General features: G+C 38.4%; 1 protein-coding gene across 1 annotated transcript in view; it reads left to right on the top strand.

Annotated features, from left to right (window-relative positions):
- The window catches only part of CDH13 (cadherin 13), a 417,908-nt gene that overhangs the window by 337,151 nt on the left and 54,329 nt on the right, over window positions 1-26,428 (top strand). The window contains exon 8 of the mRNA XM_010006203.1: window positions 4,480-4,620. Coding sequence (XP_010004505.1) covers window positions 4,480-4,620 — 141 coding nt within the window. The remainder of the gene's footprint in view (window positions 1-4,479; window positions 4,621-26,428) is intronic.

The following is a 26,428-nucleotide window of genomic DNA, read 5'->3' on the forward strand; positions in this document are numbered from 1 at the left end:
GATTGTGTCCTAATAGGACACAGTACATAGTATATGCAATTATTGCCTTAAATGAACACAATCACTTATTTTGCATGAACTGAAATTATTTCAATCCTAGGAACATTATTTCTTTCTGGTTAGCAGTATATCATAAAAGCATTAGTAATAATTATGGTATGGTAACACACAACTGATACATTCTAATGCATGTTTTATAAACAGAATTAAGAATTTTGAGGCATTGTTGCCTTTTTATAGAATATCCACAAAAATAGTACAAAAACCTCTGTATTGGTAAGAAGCATTAAGGAAGCCTGGAAGGATAGTTAGAGCCCTTACAAGAGTTTTGAACATTCTACTCAGTGTTTGTTTCCCAAACAGTGTTTGTTTTGATCTTAGCAACAGAGCACTGTGTGAATTGGGTAAATTTCTGTTCTCTCCAGGTTTCTAGAGATGAAATACTGATGCAGCAAAGCAAGGCCTGGGTGCTATGATGCTGAGTGTGCCTTTTTCTGGACATGCAGTTCATAGGTGTCTTAAAATGACTGAAGAGCCCTGGATGAAGACTTAACTAAAGGCACTTCATGGGGGACTCCCAGATGGGAGGAGACACTTAAAAGATGGTTCCTGCTCCTTGCCAGATTTGTGTGTCTGTCTGCAGCTTTAAGCTGATGTGAGGCAGGGATTCCCAGTCTGAAATCCTTAGATGAATCCTAAAATTCACTGAAAGAGAAACTACAAAATATACTGAGTTGGGTACCAGGCTGGTGATATGAATAAATGAAGAAACAATTAATCATTCACTGCAAAGACATGCTTCTTTAATATAGTGTCAGAATCTGATTTCTATTCTTCACTTTGGTGAGGAGATTTGCTGTTCTAGCAATACCAAGGCTCTGAGTCCACATCAGTAACTGGAAAATCAGGACTTGGACTTACTTGAAAATACCAGAGGTCGCTTAAGGGTCCTAAACCTTCCTTGTAATCATGCAAGTAATTCCACTTGTTTCCATCTTACATTGTCATCTCACTGTACTGAGGATGCTGTCAGTTCCCACTGAATTTAAATGGCACATGAATACCTTGTAGCCCATACCAAGAAGTGGGCCTTTGCTGCTGGTGATGTGAAACACTAGCCATGGATTGCTTTGTTTAGGGGACTGAGAGTTTTTTACTGTATCCATAGAAAATATTACAAGTTTAAAACTCAGCAGAAAACCATCATTATCTGGTTTCATTCAGCAAGGCCTAAAGTAATAACTTAGTCTGTTCCACCTGTGTGTATCTGCACTGAACTGTTTATTTCCCTCTGTTGTGATTAGATTGTGCTGGCTTTGTCAGGAATCTGAAATCTGAAAAAGTGCCTTTCTGGCCCCTTGTTGTTTACCAGTGCTGAACCAGTTATGTCAAGGCAGCAGGGGAGTGAAATCTGATAGGAACATTAATGCTGGTTAGAATGGCAGTGGGTGGAACTTCTTTGAAGACTCAAGACACAGCTTACTTCCTTGGCAAACCAAACCAGTTGCCAATGTCACCCCTGCTGTGGCTGAAGGAGTAGAGTGAAAATTTATGGGGAAAGGAATAATTATCCTGCTGTATTTCTATAAACACTCTCAACAATGTTACACCCCACAAAGTCACAGTTGATAAATAATAAGCCACACAAACAGTGACTTAATATGCATTTATTAAAATCAGTTATTACCCTTTCAGTGGTAGTTTCACTTTGTTGGAAGTGGTTGCATGTTTGTATTGCTCACCTCTCAATATCTAAATGGTATTAATTGGACTCTTTTTTCAAGAGTGTGCTTCAGGGACTTGACCACTGCTTTGAGAAGCAGTGTGCCTGGGTTTAGTGACAGGCAGTGTCACAGTGGGACAACAGCCTGAACAACTGTGGGGTCCCAAAGTGCTCTGTCCACAGATCACCACTCCCACATCCCAGGATTTACAAGTATTGTGATAAATCACACAGATCCAAGTAATCACTGCTAGTACCTGAATTAACTGGGCTTAGAAAGATGGAAATGCTAAGGAGTCCTTTATGTGCAATCTCCTAGTGTAAGGAGAGCAGCTGATGGGAACACGCTTCTGCTCTCAGGTTTTGGATCTCTTGGGAGTTGTTTTCTCTAACAAAGCAAATATTTTGTGACAGAATTAGATGAAGAAAGTGCTGCATAGCAGGAAAGTGTGAAGTATTCATAATGATATTAAATAATGCTCAAAATTCAATGTTTTTCACATTGTGTTGTGAGCTTAAACATTAGATGCTTGTCACAGAAATTTCTGCTGCAGCAGACATGATTCCTGACACAAATGGGCTTGCTTTTGGTAGAAAATGGGACAGTTTCCAAACAAACAAAAAAAAAAGGCCAACTTGTGAGTAAAAATGAGCCTCATTCTGGGCGGAAAGGCTTATAAACATAAAATGATAAATAGCTTTGCAAGATTTCCATACAATAATAACCACTTCCTAATCAAAATAATGAAAAAGTTACATCTAGGGGAGGAGAGAGAAGCTCAGTTCAGGTTTTAATACATTGAAAACATGTTAGAAAATAAATATATGGAAACTGTAAATTTTGTTGCACTCTGTAATCTGAATTTGTGCTGGAGACATAGCAGTAATATTTCTTCACATATATTTATATGATGTTATAAATCAAAATCCTGTCCTGGGTCTGCTGCCTTCTGAGATTAATTTAATGGAATAATGTTGTAAGACTTATGGAAATGTAATTTTTAGGTTCCCCTAAGTGGCAGTGGCACCTGATCTTCTAGTAGTCCACAGGCTTTTAGAACTAAATATTTCTTGTGGCTTGACTCATTGGATATATATTGCTCCATAATAGCTGATGTGATGAGTGACTGATATGGTTGCTTCTCTCATGGCCTAAAAATCCTTCAAGATCTAAGTACTAAGGAATTGGGATCTCTTCCTTACACGTGCTCCAAGAAAAGTGGTGTGATGTACCCAGGAAAATGCATAATGCAAAATGCACTATTTAGTGCACATTTTCAAATCACTTGGCTGCAAAGCAGATTGTTGGCCCAAGAGGTTGTTTTGCTAAGGTAGACATTAGAAATAAGTATTTTAAAATGTTACATGGCAAGATGTTCTCTGCTATAGGAGATAAGTCCTACTTTCAGGTTCCTTGATTCTGCTTTGTAAGGCAGTGTATGTGTGAGTGGTAAAGAGAGATCACTGTGTTCAGGGTTTCACACCAGTTGTCTCTCTGCATATTAATTCCCTGGAAAAGAGTCAGGTGAAGGACACAGGATGAGTGATGTCCAAGATATGCAGCCTTGCTTCTTGGACATTCAGTTGGCTGACAGAGCTGGTCTGAGGTTAAAAAAGCCCCTAGTCACCCCTTCAGGCACTGTTATGTCAGTTGGCACCTGAGATCCAGACTTATTTTTCAAAGAACTTTTGAAAAAGTCCTTCCTGAGCACACGTGTGACTGTCACCACACAGCTCTAAAGGTGACTGCAGCACTTTCCCATCTGTGCCCTCCATTGAAGATGCAGCACATATGGTCTTTGGGCAGATGGTTCCATATAAGACAGCCATACAGCTGGGAAAAATATTCATTTTAAATAGGTGACCAGGCTTGTCTCCAGTGATACACATGTCAAAATGCTCTACCAGAGCAGGATCTGATGCTGATAACAGCTTCCTTTGATGGGAAACATTCCTGCCTCCATTGTCCAGCTTACAAACAGACATGTTCCATGCCTGATGCAAGAGAGGGGGGTTGGAAATGCTGTCACATTCCCATTGCAGAGGGGTGGCCACAAACTGTTTTTCAAGTCTGTCTTTCAGGGGTGGGAAATTAAAGATGGCTTTTGCTATGGACTTAAGTTGTCTGGTTGTACACTTGGTTGGCAGTCAGATAATTAACCATGACATAGGAATTGGATACCATAGATGTAAATCATTAACATTACTGCACACCTTTGCTTTGTGCAATAATTGGCAATTGGTGCCCATTTTAGAAACTGCTTTCTAGTCTCTTACAGTGAAGAAAACTTAGATTACCATTCTAATTGCTCATAGGCAGAATGAATGTGATTTAATAAAATAAAGTGCATTTATAGGTAGATTGTGATATGAGTATTTAATTATGCACCCATCATAACACTGATGAAGTATTGGTGCACTGAAGTGAGAGTTTACTTTTAAAGAGCAGATTTATTTTAATTTCTTTTCTCTTTCCTAAACTTTAATAACAGGATAGATTATGTTGTTTTTACCAATATTCACCTGTATTCCTTCATATTGAGTTCCAATAAGATTTCCATCATAGCAGCTGAAGCTCAGAGAAAGCTGTACCTCTTTTTTTTTGGTGAAACACTCTGATAGTTGCTCCATTTCTATGCTATGTTGAAACAGGTCTAATTAAAGAATTTTTTAATTTTTTTTTTATGTGAATTGAATGTAGAGCTAATCTATTATGGGTGGCTTTTTTTAACCTTTCATTTTGTTGTTTTTTTCAGACTATGGATACCCCGAAATACGAGCTAGTTATAGAAGCTAAGGATATGGGTGGCCTTGATGTGGGACTAACAGGCACAGCAACTGCCACCATTCTTATCGATGACAAAAATGACCATCCACCAGAATTTACCAAAAAAGAGGTAAGAATTTGCCATCTGTATTCTACACAATTGTGCATTAAATTATACTTAGCTTGTTTCTAAATAAAAAAAGATTTCTTAATGGAAGAAAATACTTGAAAACATCTTTTTAGTTCAATGTGACAAACCTTCCTGGAGCTGCTCTTTTCTTCTTTTACATTAATGAATTTGTGTGTATCATTTCCCAAACAAAATGCAACCACAAGGTAAAAATTTCTGTCAGGAGATGTCAATCAGAGAATGAAAACCTGTGAAATTATTTTGCTGCTGGTAACTTTCTCTTTTTGCTCCTGTGGGGGGAAATAGACAATTCCCTCCTGCCTTCGTTCTAGCTTAGGGCTTTTGATGGTCAGGAACATGGATGACAGCAACATGTTTCATCTTGGCTTCGGTATTTCATCTGTGAGCTAGTGTAGAGAGCTGTAATGAAAGCTTGAGTCTTAAAAGCTTTAAGTTAACCTGCAGGTGGAAATTGCAGGAAAGCTGTTTTGTTGTTATTTTTCCCTGCAAGCTGAAGAATGCTGAAAAGTCTGAAAACCCCTCCAAACCAAATCAAAAGTAATTCACTGCCTGCAGCAGAGTGTTCTAGTGCTACAGCACAGTTTCTGGTTCAAGAAAAGCACACACCAAGTTTCTTATCCTTCCCACACTGCTCCCTTCTCTCCCCTACATTTATTTTTAGTCTGTTTTTTTGTTGTCGGTTTGGGTTTGTTGTGTTATTGGGTTTTTTCCCCTCTGGTATCTGGAGAGAATTAGAGAGTGTCAAAAGTTTTACCTAATAACAACTGGTTTGGATTTTGCTGTAAAAGTTTCCTGAGGCTCTGCAGATTTTAAGGAATACTCCCAAAAAGATAAGAAGTAATCATCAGGGATGCTGACTTTAAGGTAATTTTAGAAGGAAAGGAAAGCCTATTGCTGTAAAAGGCTTGGGTTTCTCTTCAAGGTATGTTTTTAGCTTTTTAATTTTTTTTTCCTGGCCTAATTTTAGCAATTTGATAACAGATAATTCTTAATGACCTGAAAAATCTTCCATATGCCTTGCTCAGTGATATTCTTATTCCATGAACAAGGCAGAAAAATCAGTCTTTGGATGGATGGTGTCAGGCCTCTTTAGAAACGTATGATCTAGTTAAAATAAGTGTGTAGGAGGAGGGAACATGTCTATCTACTAATAGAGCTAATGCCACTGGATTTGACTTACTGCTTGAAGTAGTTAGTGTTTAAATACCAGTCAATACACGTTGCAAGGCTTGAAAGACCTATTCCAAAAGATAACTTCTGAAGTACAAAGTTCAAAATCGGTAAATCAGAAGGTTTGATTTCAGAGTGCATCTTCTTTTATTTATTTTGAGATTGGCTGCTTTAGGATTGTGTTTTTACAAGGTTTAGACTAGACATTAGGAAGAACTTTTTCACTGAAAGGGTTGTCAGACACTGGAACAGGCTGCTCAGGGAGGTGGGCGAGTCACCATCTCTGGAGGTGTTTAAAAGTCATCTAGATGTAGCACTTGGGAAATGGACTTGTGAGAGTAGAGTTAATGGTTGAACTTGATGATCTTGAAGGTTTTTTCCAACCTAAGTGATTCTCTGATTCTATGATCAGGAGAATAAGATTTGGGAAATAAATTATTTTTTTTGCAAATTAGATTTTAGGAATATATGATCCTAGAAATGAATTTTGTAGTTAAAGAAAGAAGCTTGCCTCCCGTGAGCAGAATGAAATTGGTGTGATTCGACAAAATATGACAACAGTGAAATCTGAGATATACTGGTTCTGTGACTTGAAAATGAAAATATGATTTGCTTACATTTTGAATACCTACTGATGAATGGTTTATAAAAGAGTAATAAATGGCTAGTGTGTGCTTTAATAAATGATTCATCAGTTCCTATAGAGACCTGCAAGTGAATAGGCTGCCTGTCACCATGATTTATGATGACTTCCAGCACTGTCTTCTGACACCCACTGGGGTAAAACAGCCCCTGGAGTATGATATGTATGTCTGTCTGCTCATGGTTCAAATAGGATCTAAGACTCAGAGCACCATCTGGAGAGAGAGATTTTTCAGCTCAGGCTGTTAAGAAACACGCTTGTAGCTTTGAGAGTCCCTGTCTTGATTGTTGATATTGCCTAAATCATAACGAGAACCAAATACTGAGCTAAAAGCACTTTTAGGTTTCCTCCTGGATCTGTTTTCCATGCTACTTTTACAAAGAATTCTCTCTTGGACATAAAATTGATCTTTTCTGTGCTAGACATACCTTATCAACACAGACCATATCTGTCCACTACTTGTGCATTTAAAAACAACAACAAATTTCACCTCTTCTTCTTCTATGGTCTGGAAGTCATTCCTGATCCTTATCTTGTTTTAAAGGGAAAATATTGCCCTTTGGAACTCCTACTTGATCTTTCTCCTTTCTATGTGTGTCTTGCCAGAGACCCGGACCCTGCCTTTGGACACTAGCAATTCTGTCAATGTTAATTCTGCAACTCCCTTCTCTAGACTCTTGTCTTATTTGGAGAAATCACTAATGAGGACTGTAGTTGTGTGCAAAACTGAGCAAAAGAGGGTTGTTCTTCAACTGACACACAGTTCAGGAGCACGGCCAGGGTACCAGCCCTCTTTCACTTTCTTGTTGGGAAGGGTGTCAGTGTGTAAACCAGGCTGAACAGAGGCAAAGGCAGCAGGAGCTGCCAGTCTGGCTCGGCAAGGTGGTGGGAACAAGCTGAGTTGGCTTTTTCCTGTTTCACATACCACTCTCTCATGCTGGATGTTGGTTGGCAAGACACAGCTGAGGTACCTGAGCAGCAACAAACAGAACTGAACAGATGAGAAGCCATTGCCAGGCTAATAGTTAAGAACCAGAGCTGTACTATGGCCTAAATGCTGTGGGAGCCAATCTTAAATAGAACAAACTCTCTCCATTACTGCTTTGTTGCTAGAAATAGTTTTGTGAAAGGGATAAAAGAATTTTAGGAGAATCATATGAACAAAATGCATGATAGAATTTCCATTTTACTCCCATTTTTTGACTGGGAGACAATTCACATGCAGAGAAAGGAAATTCATATAGGAACTCAAAAGAGCAGGACAAAGCAGCCTCTGTAATTGTTAGTAACCTTTGTGATGGCTTGGGATCATCAGAGATGAGCTCTTTGGCCATCCTTGTTTTTTTCTGGAGCTGTAAATACAGCTAGCAAGGCTCCTGAAGCCTGTCTTACCCTTCAGAAACTTCCTAGATTAGATAAATATTTGCCCTGACCTTTCATTAGATAAATATTTGCCCTGACCTTTTCACCCAGCTTTACTTTTGCTTCCCACTCTTGTAGCAATTCACTAACACACTTGACATATCTGAAACTCCAGGTGCCCAAAAGCTGCCTTGAAAACAACTGAAAGACATTGCCTGGTGTATTTTTCATCTGTGAAAGGCAAAATTCAAAGGTAATTTCTTTGGTCATGAAAAGTAGAGGAGAAGGGATCAAGGCAGGATTGCTATTCCTATGTCAACCTTGTAAGGTATCTGTACCACCTATTCTTAAAACATCCAGAGATCAACAGTCAAAAGACTTCTCAGTGTGTTCCAAATCACATCTTAACAATGAAAATTTCTGTGTAGCCTGATCTAAACTTCTAGTGCTAGAACTTAAAATCATTACATCTTCTATTACCCTCATAGATACAGAGCACAGATTATGCCCTTGATATTTTTTTTATTCTTTTATAGTCAGGACCATGCAGGAAGAAGACAGCTTTGCATATGTGTCATGGTTATCTATTTCATTATTGAAATAAATAAGCTTTGTCTTTAACCTCATGTGATAGTCATGTTTGTTTCCCCACAAGTCTTAAGCCAGCAGTTTTGGTGAAAACAGATGAGGTCAAGTTGTCCAGTAACTGATTCATGATCTCTCATGTTAACCTGAGGCAGAGGTAGCTGTGTATGTGCTTCTACTAGAGTCCATTTGCAAAGTATCTATTAATTTAGTTTAGAGCATCTATTAGTCAAATAAAAAGCTATTTATTAAATCCATGTGAAAGGAAATAATGATCTAAATAATGATAAATATTTTATTTTCTAAATTATGATGATAAGCATTCTGCTCTCACTGCAAAAATAACACAGTATTTTACATTTTTAGTAAGGTTCTAACTGTACCATGTTAGATGTCAAAGATAAAAAACAAAAGCTTGTTTGACTTAAAAAATAGATGTAAAGTCATCTAATTCCCACTGGATTTTAAAAAGCTGGTTGTAGGAGCATAGGTTGCTTTGTCTCTCGGTGTAATTAGGATCCCAAATGTCTCTCTCCTAAACCTAAACACTGTCAAAAAGCTTGGAAAAATGCTTGTGATCAAGAGGAGTGTTTGTTCATATTTCTGAGTTGTGCTGAGGTGGTACCAAATTAAGGACGTCTAGAAGACTTATTTAAACAGTCTTGCAATCTGGACAATGAAATCACCTTTCTGTTATTTTCTTTTTCTTCAGTATTGTGCATCAGTTCTTATCAAAATTAGCTGGTTTGAGATTTCTCATGTGGTGAGAAATGCTCAGCACCACTCAGGATTGAATTACCAATGATCCTAAAAGCAAACACGCTGCTGTAACTTTGCACATAAGAATGAAGTAATTTTAGAGAGAGAGGAAAATATGTTCATTCTGTGCATTGACTGAAAGAGAGGACTGTTCAGCAAAAAGCAGGGTTTGGAAGACCAACGTTCCCTGTACTCATCCAGATTCCTACTCTGTGGGTAATTTGTATTCGTGCAGCTTTCAGCAATCTATCTGCATAACCAGTGTAAGCACTTTGTTCAAGAACTTTTGCAAAAGATGTTTAATACTGAGTCCATCCACTTATCACGTAATTAGAGCTGGATACACTGCATAGCAGTAGGCAGCAGGCTTCTACATTTATCTTTGCTTCTGAGGGGTGAGTTCATTGCTTTGTTTCTCTCCACCAAGGTCATGAAATACATGAAGTTGTGTATTTAATCTCCAGATAAACACATTTCAGTGGTACATAAAACAATGGATTGCCTGCTTTATAATCTGAAAGCAGCTGAGAAACACTTGTCTAAGTGCAGGAAAAGTTCTATGAACAGAAATTATCATTCAGCGTGAAATTGGGGAGAGACCCACAGGCACTTCACTGCTTTTCCAGATCTGATGTTTACCCAGCATTCTTGCACTCCACGTCAGCCCACCTAGTAAACCTGTATTTTTGCCAGTCCTTTCACCTTTACTCATTTTCTGTCTTCCTTTCCTGCCTTTTGTTTAGTTTCCTTGATTTGTTATGATCAGCTGATCTGGGCAGTCCTGATGCAAACTTCTGTGTGTGTCCTTGCCTTTCATAACCCTTTGGCTGTGCTTAGAAGGTCAGCAGCAACTCAGTGGTAGTAACAGCAATTCTCACTACAGCTGGTAAATTCTCACCACAAACCCATTGCAGTGCTGCCTATCCTCTGAAGACTTCTTCCATCTGCTTCTGCTAACAGCAAATATCCAAGCACTGCAAGCAATGAAAAAGGCCATAAACCCACAATTTATTGCTCTCTTCTACAAGTGAAGGTTAATATTTTTCCACAATGTGGTCTATGAAGTGTGAACTTTACCATAGATATTAAGGTCTGAATTACAAAACAAACAGTAGCAGTAAGAGCTTTGACTACATCGAGTACATATAGGTTTGGAGAAGTAACCAGACAGCAGACATTAGAGGAAGGAAAGCTCAAACAAAGGCTCTTGAGAGAAGCACAAGCTAAACAAAGTAATGATGTCTCCAGAACTAGTCTTGAAAAACTTACTCAGGGAAGCTCTGTAAAATAATTATTAGCAGTTGTTGCTGGGAATGGCTGTGTGATTTTCCAGTTACACTTTTTCTCTTCAGCTGGCATTTTGCAGTTGCCTTGAAATCAAATCAGGACTTACAGAGATTTCAGTTTTATTGTAAATTTTGAAATCGGAGTCTTGTGCCTAAGAATGTGTCTTTTTCCTCTGAATGTGCTGCTGGAGCACCCCAAGGAAATATACTTTAATCTCACTCTTCTCCAAGAGTAGTTTATCACATGTTGTCATTAACTGTCCAAGGAGTTCCACCTTCAACATGGAGTACAGGCAATTGACACTCAGACTTCAAAAAAACTTCACACAATTATTTTAAGATCAAGATATGAAGAAATGCTTCAATCTCTTTTCTCAAATTAAGTTTTGGGTTTTGAACTGGGAGATGACATTTGCCTAGTTTACATTCAGTTGACTGAAATACTAAGTTCTGCCTGGAAACACTGTGGTTTCCATACATGGTGTTCATTGCAGAGTGGCCCCTAAATCATCATTGTCTTGTTCAGCCTAGACAGTGTGTAAACTGGTGGGTGGGTAGTGGGGAATAGATGGCCAGGTATTACTTTTGTGGTGCAGCCAGCAAAAAATTTCTGTGGCTTGAGGAGTCTTTTATTATATGTACATAAAGAGTTACAGTTCCTCACATGTGAAATGTGAAATCTTAAATTTCAAAACCTCTAAATCTCCTTGTCTGACACAGCACAGCTGATTAGAGGAGTAATGAAGAGGGGAATTGTTAGATATGTAACAAAATATCACTCTAATCCCATGAGTTAAGAAACCCATACTGTTCATATGCCTCTAGCATCTGTAGAAGTTCTATTTTTAAAGTGGAATTAAACAAGATAACACACTATAGATCTTAACATATTCAATTTGCACCAGACAAAACCCTATTTAATAGCAATTGCACAATATGTGTGAGCTGGTATCACAGTTGCAGTTTATATGAACAGAAGGGATTTATAAAGCTGAAGTATATTCAGAGAAAAATAATAGTTATATGACTGCTTTGGTCATTCCACTAGAGTGGAATGAGTTTTGTGATCAGTTTACCAATTTCCTCACTGACAAGTGAGGTTTTAAGATTTTTGTCAGCAAGACTAAAACTGATTTGGCTACTACAAAATTTGCTAACCATCTGTGCATACGAATCAAAATGTCAGGATTATTTAGACAAAATATCTTTTTTTCCTTCTGCTCTGAAACATTAAAATAGTGAACCAATAAAATCAACATGCTAAAAGGAGCTATACATTTATCCAAGTAAAATTGTTAGTAAGTGCATATGAAAGAGAGTCATTTGGAAAGCAATAAAATTCTATAGGGCTGATCATCTCTTGAACTTACTGGAATGAAAACGGTGTTGATACATTAAAGAAAAAAAGATTAGGGGATTCACACAGAACTCTCTGCAGTTATAGTCTCATCTCTGTTGAGGAAAATGGTTCAGGAGTGTAATTTATTCATATGCTTGTACTTTCTATGTTGGCTTATTTCCAGGACTTATTTTCCTTTGAGTCCCAGATACTTATTTGCTTGAAGGGTAGCCCTCTCTCCAGCCTGCTGTCTAGTAGTCACTTAATATTTATTTGTTTTTGCAAATGTTTTCTCCTGTGTTCCCAGCCCATATGTCACAAGAAAAACTGTGCCCCAACACTACGCAGACTATTGACATTATCCTCATTTTCCTACTCTAGATTTTGATGCCATTCTGAAAAATCCCTGAATCCCAGTAGGTTACTTGACCCTATGTTGTCCTCCAACACTACTGCTCAATGTCCAGTCATTTTGAATTTGCACTCTTAACTCCTGTCCTCCTCTTCCACTTAGCCTGATGCAACCTGTCTAGAAATGTTTTTGTTCACTTCTCTCTGTAATGTGGAAGATTTCTTCCAGCTACTTATTTATCTAGACTTCTTGATATTTAATTTGTCCAGTGCTGAAATGTATTCTTTTTGTATCATCTTTCAAAATCCCTTCTGTTTGCTTAATCATTCCCTTCTTTACAAACAAAACCCTCAAAACCCAACAGAAAAATCGTATCTTTTAGTCTTTCTCCCTTTCAAGCCTACTATTTAGTCAGCAGCCTGTGAGGAGCCCCCTCTGAATGTTAATAATTAACTTTGATTTTTCCTTCCCCTCCAAACTCCTTGAGTCTCTCTTTTCACTCTCAGAGCCTGAACATCTAGGGTCCTGTGAATGCCTCTCTGCTCCTGTTTCCAGTTCCTGATTCAGATCTACTGAGGCAAATGTATCCACTGACTGCTTTTGCTGATCATGATGTTCCCTTTCTCTATGTTCTTACTTTTACCACTTTCCTCACTGCCTATTTATATGGCAAGCTCTTCTTCTAGTATTTTATTAAAAAGCCACATTTCTGACCTGTGTCATCTCGTGATCCTCTTTCTATCCTCATGATTTTGCTCTTTTAATGTTATTTCTGGAAGATCTTCCTTTTGCCATCCCTGGATGCTGTCCCCAAGGGAATTTGTCTTCATTCCCTTGGGAATCACCTTTCTGTTTCCATGTCTTAAACTGGCTCTTTGCTTATGACTTGCAAAAGTCCATGTACACTCTTTGCCTGCCTTCTATAAATCGAGTACTATCACTGCCTGCTTCCACACATCATCTTGCTGTGTTTTTTTTTTTTCTTTAATGCTTTATTTCCTCTTCCTCAGCCCATTTGTTGTGGCTGCCTTCAGTCAGTGAGGCCTGCAGTGCCTGTACGTTATCTAGTACTGTCAGATGTTCTTAGAGCAATGATTTTTCTTCATTTAGAAGACTGATGGTAAGGAGAGTGCTGCTGTCCTCAACGAGCTTCAAGGGTTGAAAGCAATATTTTAGTTCCAAAAAAAAGTTCAAAAAATCTAAGGAGTTAGGTGAGAAACTTTCAAAAGATACGTAAGAAAAAACAATCCTGCTAAAGAAGTTTAAGTCATCAGTTGTCTTTTGCTGAAATAATATCAAGGAAAAGTCATTATCTATAGCATTGATATTCTTAGCTGCCTGTATCCAAGCTATGACTCCCAGCCAAGCAGTGCTCCACAGAGATGTGAATGTATAATGTTAATCTGGATTTTATACATATGTTTATCTATATACATAGAGACACAGGCCCATGGATGTTTACCCACCTAAACTGAGGACCAATATTTTCTTTTCCTAAAACTGCATTTTTTAATACAGGTTAACAAAAATGAAATTTAGTTTCATTTGAGTTTTCTGCTTGAAAATAACACACTAGCATTTGAAAGCAGAGAGCTCTGTACCTGATTAATTGATCCAGTGTTGAACTAAGCTAAGGAAAAAGTGTATGTTTGAAGACAAATGAAGGGCATGCTTTCTAAGTTAGCAGCTCTGACCTTTTCAAGTTTCCCATCTTAAATAATAATTGAAGCCATGAGTAAATAAATTCAACTTTGCCTGCAGATGTTGAACTCTTTAATGTCCTTTTCCTCTAACATAGCCACTGCTTGATATTAATGGCAGGAACAGTTTTATCATACCCCATGCTGGGGCTGACTGGCAGTCCCTAGGAACTGTTTTCTTTCCTCCAGCCATATGATTAAAATGCAGTTCCAATCAATACATCTGTACAGTTTCTGTCAGTGGTAAGTGTTCACCTGCAGGTCTTCTGTGTCCCAGAGGTATTTCTTTTCTTCAATTCTTCTGTATTCACAAGAGAACCAAATTACAATAAGTCTTGTTTACCTAGACTGCCTGCTGAGATTGTTTTTGGACTGCCTGCTGGAACTGGAGTGAGCAACACAGAGCACAGGAACACACTCATGTGCTGGTAGATATAGATGTTAGAAGTCAGGTACCTCTTTTAGCACTATTGGATCCAGCATGGCCTCTGTGAGTCTTTGCTGTAGTAGATTAAGTATTTGTGAGCTCTCTTGCCTCATTTGGCATGTTAGTGGGAAACACTGGAGGGGGGATCGCAAAAAGAGGTTTCAGACTGACATCTGATTTCAGATGAACTTCCTCACTTTTCAGTCATGTCAGAATGGCCTGTTTTTCCTTTTCTTGAGTGACCATTATCTCAGTTGATCAATGAGACAATATGTGAGCAGTTTCAGATTTTCTTTACTCTAATAACAATTGCTTTAATTCAATTGATTAAAGAGGAATTTTAGTGCTATTACTAATTGTGTTTTTAAAGGAAACATGACAGTATTATTGAATTCTTAATTTATTGTTTCCCATGGTGATCAGTTTGCAAAAGAAAAACAGAAACTTTCAAAATTTTACATCCCCTGCAGTCTCCCTTGGTTTTGTTGTTTGTTTTTTTGTTTTGTTTTGTTTTTGTAAACGGTAAAAGAGAAACAATGAAGCAATTGTATTCAACTCGTAACTTTTTCTGTTTCTCACTTCTGTGTTATGAGAGATGAAAGAGAAAGGTAATATTCCTGTCTGAATTCAGCAGAAGACACTACATGTTTCCATGCATATGTACAGGCAAGAAAAGCTTCTAGTTTCTGTAAGACTCCTTTCAAAGGCAAATACTAAACTGTAGCCTAAAAATGCAAACACTAGGTACTAGTCAGCAGAAATAAATACATTCAGCTACATGTTCCACAGCTGAATTATTTATTAAAAAATAATAAGCATTGTTTGTCAAGACTTACACAGAGGGTATCTGTGTTACATAGTGAAGCTATTGTAATGTCCTTCTTCCTGGAGTAATTTGTAAGTATTCAGGAAGCTCCTTACTCACTTTTAAATGACTAGAGTCCAAACTATAAGTTGAAGCTCATTTATTCCATAAATTTATTTTCCTTAAATTCATCAAGTATGGGCAGCACTACAAATGTTAATGCTACTATTATAGGATCATAATTTAAAAATACCAGCATTCTCAAAGGTCTCCAGCAGTGTGTCATTTCCCTGCTTTATTAAAATGAATGAACAGATGTACAATTTATTTCTGCTGAACTATCATCTAAATTCATAAGCTATTTCTCATGTGCCTGAATTCCATGTTGGTTTCCCATTTTATTTGCCTTAGAAAAAAATATATATAAAAAAATAAAATTACACTCTCACATTTCTCACTCAGGGGATAGAAATGAGAAGTGTACTCTCCACTTCATTCACTTTACACTAATATCCTCAATATAATTTAAATCTTCAAGGCTACTCAACCAAATCCAGGCACTGGAACACTCAGGATCCAGTTGGAAAACTCCCTTGTCATCTAGGTTGAAGATGGGCAGGTGGACTCTGAGGACACAGTCTGGTCTCCCTGATGTTCTGAGGTGGCACACAGCTGCATTTCATCTTTGTGGCTGGCATTTGCAATGCTAGTGGAGGCTATGCAATTTCTTAGCAACAAGTTGGAACAAAAACAAGGAAGGGACAAGTAATGACTGGGAAATGGGAGAGGTGAGCAGGTTGGGTGAAACTGGAATGGTATTTGAGCTAAGAAACACATCAGCTGGCCCCAGCCACTCATGAAGATGTAGTTTATATGCCCAGCAGCAGCCTAGGAGCATGGCAGGTGCTCCCTGGAAGTGATAAACAAACAAAACTAGACAATGCAGAGATTAGATGTAATAAAATTATGGTGCCTTGAAAGTACATGAAACACGTTGCCATGGAAAAAGATGAGTATAAAAATCCCAGACAGTGGGCTCTCAGCCTATTGTCATTCTTATTTGTTGGCAAGAACTGTGGGCAATATGAGGGTGATATTTTGCACTAATTCCATGTGAGGAATGAGTGGATGCCCTAGGGTTTCTGGCAGGATTCCTTCTGTAAAGCCTATTTCTAAGAATTTATATTGGAAGAAAGCTACAACATTTTCAATGGTTTGAAGTTGGCAACAGAATTCTGAGTCTCAGTTTGTGTTTTTTTTAGTTTTGTTGGTTGTTTTTTTTTCTCTGAAAAAATCACTTTGACAAAGAGAGCAGTGAAACAGAATGTGGATCAATCTGCTTTCTCCATATCATAGCTGCTCTGGAATTTAAATGCAGGCCTTTAAGTACCTCTTTGCCAGACAATTCAGGAAAATGTTGAAGTAATGGTTGAGATTTGTAAAAAAAGCATGATTTTCTTCAGAAACCTTCTCTGCAGTGGCAGGAAAAGTTTTTCCCTGTGGAACTGCTAGGGAAGAGTTGTTAATTCACTAGGAAGAATGGAGGAGTTGTAACTGGAGCAGGTATTTTTTTTATACTGTCCACATTGCAGGCAGTCTCAAAACAATTAAATTTGGGTGTCTAGTTCTGCCCTTCTTATTCTCTTTAAATCCCTCCCCAAGCCAAGATCATTTTTCTTTTTCTCTCCCCTTTCCTTATGTTTTGTTGCCAAAAAGAGAATACAACTAGTAGGAAAGCAAATGCCAGAGGCATAATTTTCCTTTTATGTGCAGTAGGGAGGGCAGATGTGATTTTGCAGTCAGAGCCTGCATCTCAAGCTGTCAGCAACAAATCCACCGTAATGAAGAGTCTTGTATGACGGAGAGTTTGAGACTGGAATCTGTTAGGGAACTCCTTCCTCTTGCTTGTATTTGAGCACAGAAAAAAAAAAACAAACCCACCTGGCAATTCAAGGGGCTTCATGGAAGTTCACGAGCACCACGGACCTGAAAAGTGTTAGAAAACTATGTAAAAGTGTTTCACAACCTTCTGTTCTGTATAGATTCTTGGATTTAGGCTTATGAAATCTGCAAGTGTGGGATTCTCAGGATATGCTTCTATTCTTTCCTCCTTTTTGTATAATTTCCAGTATGTGCTTATTTTTCTTTCAAGAGCCTTGAAGACACAGTCTCTGGTCTCCCAGCAATCTCCTACAGTACCTCAGCTCCCCTGCTAGTAGCAAGTTTTACCTCATCTCTGACGAGAATTTTCCTTGCCTCCATTAAAGCCTATTGCTCCTTGGCCTTGTCCATCATGAAGGTGACACATAGTCAGTCCTTTTATCTACACCAGTTCTGTGTGGGTTTCTCTGCAGGTTTGTTCAAGACCATGAGCTTTAGGCATCTGCCTCTCCAGTTGCTCTTTGCCTTCCATGCTGTGGACAGGAACAGGGTGCTATAATACAGCTGGGGCTCCCCAGTGCTGAGCAGATGGAAGGATTCCTGCTTACCTCACACCCTGTCCTACTTCTTACAAATCTCAACACAGTTTTGCTGTTTTCCCAACAGTAAATTGCCTTTATTGTTCATGATTCTTTTCCACTAGCAGAGTAAGTGACACAACATCTGCTATAAGTAGTTTCTCTTCTTTCACCCTCAGCACAGGAGAAGTATGTATTTTGATCATTTTGGTGTGATGGGGTTTTGCTGCTTTGTTTGCTTCTGTACATGTGGTTTTGTGTTTAATGTGGAGAACTTGGTTGTGTCATTTGGGTGTTTATATTTGTTTTGGGTTTTTTATAGAAGAAGCTGAGGATATTTCATACATGAGTCAGAGTCTATAAGCACTGGATAGGAAGCTTTCTGTCTCATTTAGGCACACTGCTCTTCTCCACAGCTCTTTCCTAATACACCTGCCCTCTAACCTGCAGTTATCCTGCAGTTCCTATTTTGAGTTTCTCTTCAGGAAGGGGAGTCTGACAGCTGTGTCAGTAACTGTGCCATGGGCACATGTGCCCAGGGGCTTAGGAGGAAATTCATCAATTCCAGAGTTAGCTCAGAACAAGTTTCATTAAGGGTGTATTTTATAACCATATAACATTTTCATTCCAAAAAAATCTCATAGGAACATACAGAAAACAGATCCTCTCCATGGGCAAGCAGAAGATAAAATTGCACCTTTCAGTTGCTTGCAGGGAAAATGGAGGTGTAAGACTTTGTTTCCTTTATTAAAGAATCCTACTCAGAAAAGTTGCTTTTCTTTCTAAAGAAACATTGCAAATCATGAGTAATCCTGGTGTTTGCTCAGTTGTTACTGAGCAAGGGAGAGGCCCACCTTATATATAAAGCAAATAATTTCTTGTCGGTAACATTGAAAAATAATCCTAATCCAAGAATCATCATTAATCCAGATTGAAGTACTGCAGAAAGAAAAACCCAAACAATTCTCCTGTTTAGAAAAAAAAATAAATCAATAATAACAGTTATAAAACTGTTGTACACATCCTTCTTAGCTTCTAGTCCTTTTCCTGCTGCTCTTCTCACCATTTCCTAGTTCCTCTGGGTTGTCAAGTATGGGACAGAACTAGAGTGCCTTTCATAGCAGAAGGAAGTTCAAGTATCATAGCAGATGCAGACTTTGTGCAGCTGGCCCCATGTCTTGCTTGATCTGGAAGTGAGTGAGTGATGTGCACTGTCTTATTCTGAAGTGTGATGAAAACTCTCCATCACCATTAGTGCACTAAACCAGGATAACCAACCTATCTTGGGGTCAGAAGGCAGTGTCAGTGGCTGTGACAGTAGCCTCAGGACTCACAAGAAAGCACATCTGTGCATCAGCAGACTCAGGCTGCTTATATTGGATGCAAAACTAAGTAGCAGGAGACAAACTGAGCTGCTGGTAATTTGTATTTGAGTGAGAAGTGCCTTAAGGCTTCCAGGGAGTAGGAGGACTTTTTTTGTATTTCATACCGTAGTGCTTGGTGCTCTGGGTGACTGGAGTAGAGAGCCAATACCTTTAATGAGCTCCCCCAAATTCTATCTGAGCACCCACAAGGGTGCTGGGCAGTCTGAATGTAGGACTGGCACATCACACATCATCAAAGTCTCTTTGCTGTTAGAAGAAATGTAGTGGTAGTCAGCTCAACAATATTAAAAATCTACCAAACAGTAAAAGAAGAGCTGAACTCTGGCAGTGACAAGAGGGTCAAAGGAAGACAACCAAGAGGACTTTTCTGAGCCACCACTAGAGTGTGTAACCAGGTAAACCCCAACTGAGCTGTGGAAGTGTGTCTCTGAGAAAGGAAACTGGCAGCTCTTCTCCATCTGGTTTTCTTTTACCCCTCCAAGCTCAATGCCCCTGATTTTATGAGTGAAAATATCACCAGTAATTGAAGCTGAAAAGCCCAGTAGAATGTTAAATTAGAAATTAAGCAAAAATGCTCATCACTTGCAGCACAGAAATACTGGGCAAAATTTCTAATGTGGTGTTATAGCAATTGGAATATTTTTTTTTCCTCCAACTGCTTCACTAACTGAATTGATTGAATTAAATGTGTTCTGTGGTGCTAAGTAACCTCTGACCCCAGTTATTCAGGATAATCAGGAGGGTAATCAGTCTGCCATGGTCTGAGCTCCAAAGGAACATGAATATTGTCAGATTCAGGGAGCCTATGCTGGCATTAATCAGATGTCATCTGAGTTTGATTATAAATCCTAAAGACCACCAAATTGATACAACATGGTTTAATTCACTAAAAATTAAGTATCTACATATTACCCACCCAGCTGAATATCTGAAAGTGATTGCTGTTCTAGTAGGTAAAGTCAGGTGTCAATGCTTTGGAATATCCCACAGTTTAGTAATAAATACAATGATCAGCATCAGCACAAAGTAACATTATCCAGATTAAAAAAGATTTTGTTCTAAACTCAAATAGATTTTTTCCTCCTGTTGAAGTTTACAACTCAATTGAAATTGCTCCTCATGTTTCTACTCTAATTGCAAGCTCACCCAGAAGCAAGAAATAGTATTTCAAGCTACCTGCAAGCACAGCATTTTTCTCCCTTCCAAGGGGAGATAGTGTGGCTGCTTACAGTGTATCACACTGCTGTGTATAGAAATAAAGGGATATTTATTGTCCCCTAAAATGATTTCCACTAAAACTGGCAAGCTCAGTTGGAAAATCTGTATCTAGAAATGTGTGTTAGGATCCAATTAATTGCTAGTGTACTTGATTGCTCTCCCTGGGAAGAGTTCATTGTGGCAATTTTGATGCAGATGTATTAGTGTATTATGCAGAGATTTACAGAAGAAGGGCAGCAGTCTTAAGAGAAAGAAACAGCACAGTTTCTTAATAAACTAATTTTCTTCATGCACATCCTGATGTAATATGTTTTTGACCCTGCAGAAAAGCCTATTTTATATAAACCAATGATAATACCCCAGTGATTCTTTATCTCACTGGTGACACCTGTATTTCTGGGGATTTGCCTTTATTTGCATCAGAAATTTTATCTCCTTGGAATTGGAGGACTGAGGCTGCTGCCCAAGGATTTCCAAGCATACCACAGCATTAGTTGTGACCCCAGTGAAGGAAGTGTGTACATTCTGGACATCCCAGTAAGAGTCAGCTCTAGTGGCTACTTGCACCATAGCTGCATTGGACTTTCCTCTCCTACCCCCACTGACCATGGAGGACATTTGTGCTAAGTGTGATGCTTCCATCAACATGTTACAGTGATGGACTTCACAGGCACAATTACCATGATGTGCCACCAGGACAGGCCACATTTGCTGTTCAGGTGATCTCTGCAGCCCATACAGGGTAAACCTGACAGGTTGATTGACTCTATAAAGACTTCATAGTGTGCATGAACATCTTGCTGTCCAGAGCACAGGTGTAGGGCCTCGGCCTGTCTTGACCTCCATCCTAATTCTTGGTGCTCAGAAACATAAAATGAGGAGCACTGCCATCAAATTTGTAGTCATTCTCAAAATAGCTTAGAGAAAAAAATTAGTATCAGGATATATAAAAATCCTTAGTTCATTCCTTATCCTCTTTATTAATAAAAAGGATCAAATTGATACTAACCCATTTACTGGAAAAAGTATCCAGCTGAGCCTGCAATGATGTTTGTGTTCAAGAAGGCTGTGTGCACAGTGAATGTATGGTTAGGAAAACATAAATTACCGGTGAGAAAATGAAAGGGCCCTGAATGTTCCCTCTGTGACATTCTAGACAGGAAATAAGGACAGAATGGGCACTTAAAAAAGGAGTGTTTCATTTTCCTTTATTACAAATATTTTTCTTTCAAGAAAGATGAAAGGAGTATTGGCAAAAGGAGCTGGGCAGTGGGAGAAGGAGACCATGGGTATCCTTAAAGTGGAAAGCAATAAATCCATTTAGCACACCTTTGTTTTTTTCCTGACCTTTTCCACATCTGTGCAATGCCAAACCATCCATCTGTGGCTCCTCGCTTCAATCCCTGGTCAGCACCAGGTGTCTCAACATGCACTTAAATCTCATACACTTTCCAAGCAAGCCAGCCCAGCTGCCAGTGAACTCCTCTCACCCTGCCTTTTGAAGCCTCCTGTCACAGTGCTGTATGGGGAGGCTCAGGCTGTGCCATAGTCTAGTCAAACAGATTGCATTTACTTTTATTATTCTTTCTTCTTGACCTTGAGAAAAGAATTTTTCTGTGCTAAGAGGGTTGGGGACCCCAGGACCTCATTGTTCCCTGTCAGGGTAATGAGATCACTGTGCTTAGCTGGATGTTGCAGTCATGATAAAGATTTTTCTGCTGTGGGAGGAAAACAGAGAAGGAAAGAGACTATTAATCATGAAAGTTCACCTATGTCTGTGATCTCCAAGTGATTCATCTTGTATCATAGCTTTTAGATATAGCAATAATATGCTCAATGACTGTTGTGCAAACAGGATGTAGGCCAGATAATTTAAGGAAAAAAAAATAAAAATGTATATTCAGTAGAAGAAACTACATGCAGGAGATTTCATTCATCACTGTCAGCAGACTTGGAAGACTTATTGTGTTTGGACAGACTGAAATATGGAGCATTGAGCCCAAATTCTCCTTTCCCCACCTGGTTTTCCACAGAATACAAAATGGTGGCTAGAGATTTAATTTTAAAAATTCATACAAATTCTGTGTCACTGCAGATAATAGTGCCTGTAAGCTTCCATCTGTACCTCCTGCCTCCACTGGAACAGTGTGAAACCTTGCAAAGTTCTTATCTGCTTCCAAAAAAGAGTTTTCAAACTGGGCTAACTTCAGATGCTCTCAGCTGGAGGGGCCAGTAAATCTAGGGCATCTCATCCCCACCAGTTGGCACAACTGAAAATGCCAGAAGTTTGGGGAATTGATTAAATTCGTTGCTAAAATATTCTAGAGATACAAGTTGCTTTGAGTGGTGCTGCTAGGTACTGCTCACCAAAGACCATGTGAAGAAGCTTAACCACTGTCAAAACATCTGTTGTTGGCAGCAGGGTTGTGATCAGCTGCAAACTGGCACAGTAAATAACTATGTTCTTTGGAAGCAATGTCCTCTCTGGGCAGAAGGAAAGCAAGATTCCTCATTGGATGCATATGCTGCTTTTTCTCAGAGCCCAAAGATTCTGCCACTGACAAAGTCTCATTTAAGTTGTAAATTCCACCTCTCTGCTAGTACAAGTTGGCTTCTTAATCTGGTAGAAATGTGGTTCAGTCTTGTAATATTAAGGTGCCAAAAGAGTGTTTTCACTGCATTCTGAAAAGTGCATAAAGGATCTGAAAAGTCCCAGGTTACTTTGTAATTTCCTGGGACAATGCACTCTCATTTGGAAATAATCCTACATTGTGACTCGGTTCCATCTACTATGCAATAATCAAATGGTATTTAACCTACATTTCAAATCTAATCTTGAACTGAGTTCCAAACATTGTGACAGTCACCAGGAAGTTAGTATCTATATATAAACTTCATAGACTAATCTATTCGTGCCTTACTTATACACAGTTGAGAGGTAATCATGATCATCATTTTGAACAGAGAACTAACAATCATTGGAGTTGATTGTCAAAGAATTTCATTAAATGCTTGTCAGTTAGGTTCTTTAAAACTACAATTTTGACAAAATTGTGCTCAACCTCAAGTGGAGTTGACTAATAAAAATGTGTGTGGTCAAATATTTAAACCAGCTAACACTATGATGGAAGTCACTATAGTTAGCCTATGTACATTCAGAAAACTGAATGCATTTACTATTTGCTGTTCATGTAAGGTAGGAGAAACAAACAGAAAAATCACTCCCAGAACAGGTTACACCCTTTTAGGGAATGATTTCCTGGGTAGTAAGAGCATCATCTTAAAGGGCTTTCTATTTTTTCTTTTCCCCCCCTCCAGACATGTATGCACCCTTGCTTGTCAGAAGGGATTTCTTAGTGCTTGGGGTTTTTTTTAACAAATCTGTGCACAATCACAGCTCCTGTCAGTTCTAAGGGCATGTCTGGTAAAGTCTTCAGGAATATCTTATTCACTGTTAAGTTCTTAAATAACAGAATAGGGGAGTAACAGATTTGTGTTAAAAAATAAAAATGAAATAAATGATGAAATTAGGATTTCACAGATCAGCAATTTGTAACTGTAGTAGTTGATACATAGTTGAACAAGATCCCTCTTGAATTTTATCTGGGAAATTTTTGTTGCTCAACCTATTTAGAATTAAACTCTTTTGCTTTTTTTAAACTTCTTCCATAAATTTTCTTTTGTGTAGCACTTAAAATAGTTTTCATACTAAAGAGAAGTTGCAAAATGCCATTCCTTACTTTCTAAGTGTAAACATGACAATAATTTAAGAATCATTGGTGGCTTCCACCTAGGGAAGCTCGTGTCACTGCCCAGCTCCCTCCCACACTGTATTTATTTATATCTGGGAGGAGACTAAAGCCACTGGAGTAGTTTCTCCTTCAGTTCTCTAAATCTCCCAAACTTTCTAGCAAATTGAATGGTCTCTGCTTGTGCATGTTAAAGTCAATGTTGTCAAAACAATCTTTCTGTTTTGATAAAATTCCCTTTTTATCTATCACTTTGATGTTCAAAGAGGAGTTCTGTTAATACGGAGCCTAAATGGTACAGGTAGCAACTTGAACAATTAAAGAGGACATTATTTCTGAACCCATTCCATGTCCAGATAAACCCAAAAATGGGGCTTAGTCTGGGAACCAGTACTTTGTTTCTTATGGTTCTGACCCATCAAGAAAATGCTCCCACCTTTAACTGGACCTGGCCTTAATTCCTTGTTACATGATTAGGTGGCTTCCATGTCTTTTTTCTTTTAGTGAGGCAGTATCAGTAAGCTCAACCATATATGTTCAGATGTTACTCTTCAGCATCAGAAAAGTTGGTTTGGGTATGAAAAAGTCTCTACTAACAATGAAAGAGGAGCATTTAACAAGGCCTCTTTCACTCCCCTTGTGACTGTGACTAGCAAAAGTGTGAACTGGGTGGATCAATGGGGGAAGAAGCCTGCAAAACCTCTTGGCTCCTAAAATGCAGTGGATGAAAAAAGAAAAATCCAGCTAAGTCTATTCTATTTTGAAGTTCTTTCTATTTAAAGAAGACATCCAGCATCTTTGAAAGAAGATAGGCTTAAAACTGCTCTTGATGGGAAGTGTCCTGTGGAAGAAGTAATATGAATAGAGCACCAGTGGTCTCATAAATGTGAAAAGCAGATCTCTCCTGGGTCCCTAGGCAACACTGCTGCTGGAGCAGGTGAAGAGGTGTAGTTTGCTCTTTCTGGCTTGGTCAGATCATCAATTTCTATAATGCTGTTGTTTTAAACATAAGGTTTGTTCTACCTGGGGGGAAGGAATTTTTCATAGATAAGAAAATCTAAGGTAGGAAAACATCATTATTTCTTTGCATTTTTCTCAAAAGTATCTGAAGAATAGTAAATATTTTGGTGACATTTCACTGTCCTCTGTCCACCTGGAGAAAGAGCATTTGTTTTTTCTGTCTTATGACCACCATCCTAGAAACCTCCGTTGTATTTGTGGGTACTTATTTATTCTACAAATAACTGAATGGACTTGGAATTTATAGGTGGAAAAGTGATAAAAAGAGAATAAATCCTTTCTAAATTATTTATATATTGTAGGAAAAAAAGAGATGTTTGCCTTCCTTCTGAATCTTCAGGCAAGTGTACTACATTTGATGTGTACCCTGGGGGTACCAGGCTTTGAAGCAGGCACTCAGCATACGATTAATACATGTTAGAATTATCTTTTTGCCTTCACTCAGTGAGGCCATGAGCTGGGCTGAGTAATAGTCAAAGTAAACAAGTCTTCAAAAGTACTGGGGAAAAAATAAGTGGCTATTTTCCAGTATCCTTTGCCATCACCTATTTAGAGTCCATGAATGGCTTTTTAGTCTTCTGCAAGCACATAATAAGAGGATAGGAATCCAACATCAGCTCTAAATGGAGTTTCAGCACTGCTGCAGGAAAGAAGCAGAACAGAAAGTTCTTTAAATTCACTTGTGAATCTTATGAGAATCTTAATCTGTAGATCTTCTGTACAGGCAAATCTTGGGGGGCCCAGCAGGTTATTCATCCATCCATCCATTTTACTCCATTATTTTTGCATTCTGTCCCTGCACTACTCGGTTATGAATTTTAATCCCTAAAAAGCTCTTGAAGTGATCTCACTGAATGTCAGAGACAGCTTGGCTCCATCACCAGAGAAACCTGCTCACAGAGGGACTCGTACTTGGAGCGTGGGGAAACAGCCTGAGTAATACTTTGCTTCTTTGTTTTTTGCATTACAAATACACCTTAGCAGTACTTTTCCAAGCAGATTGATGAGTAGAAAACAAGATAAAGTCATGTTGAAACTCCTCTAGCCTTTTTTTTTTTTTTTTTTTTTTTTTTTTTTAATATAGTTTATGATCAATATCAGTGACATTTGGCATTATTGAGGTTTTCAATAAAAAGACACAAATGGATAGAGCCTGCAGAATTACAGCTATTTTACATGGAGCAGAATTTAATATTTGGCCTTCCATTCAGCTAATTAATCTTCTGGCTTTGATGCTGTTGTTCTAGGCTGCAGCTACAGTGGACAGAACTGTTTATTCAGATTTTCATCACTGAGCAGTACTTTTGCTTTGTAAATAACCAGTGTGTGCCTTGAAAGATCACAAGATTACAATACATGGCTTGGGAAATTCATTTAAAAGTAAAAAGTGAAAATGCATCCAGAATTATTGTGATCAATTTCATATACTCAGAAAGATTTTTTCCTAATCTACAATTGAATTCTTTCTCTAATTTCACTAGGGAGACAGAATTAATATTATGTACTTTGAAAAGATAAAAAAATAAGC

The sequence above is a fragment of the Chaetura pelagica genome, unplaced genomic scaffold (assembly GCF_000747805.2).
Source record: "Chaetura pelagica isolate M959 unplaced genomic scaffold, ChaPel_1.0 scaffold139, whole genome shotgun sequence".
Lineage (NCBI taxonomy): Eukaryota > Metazoa > Chordata > Aves > Apodiformes > Apodidae > Chaetura > Chaetura pelagica.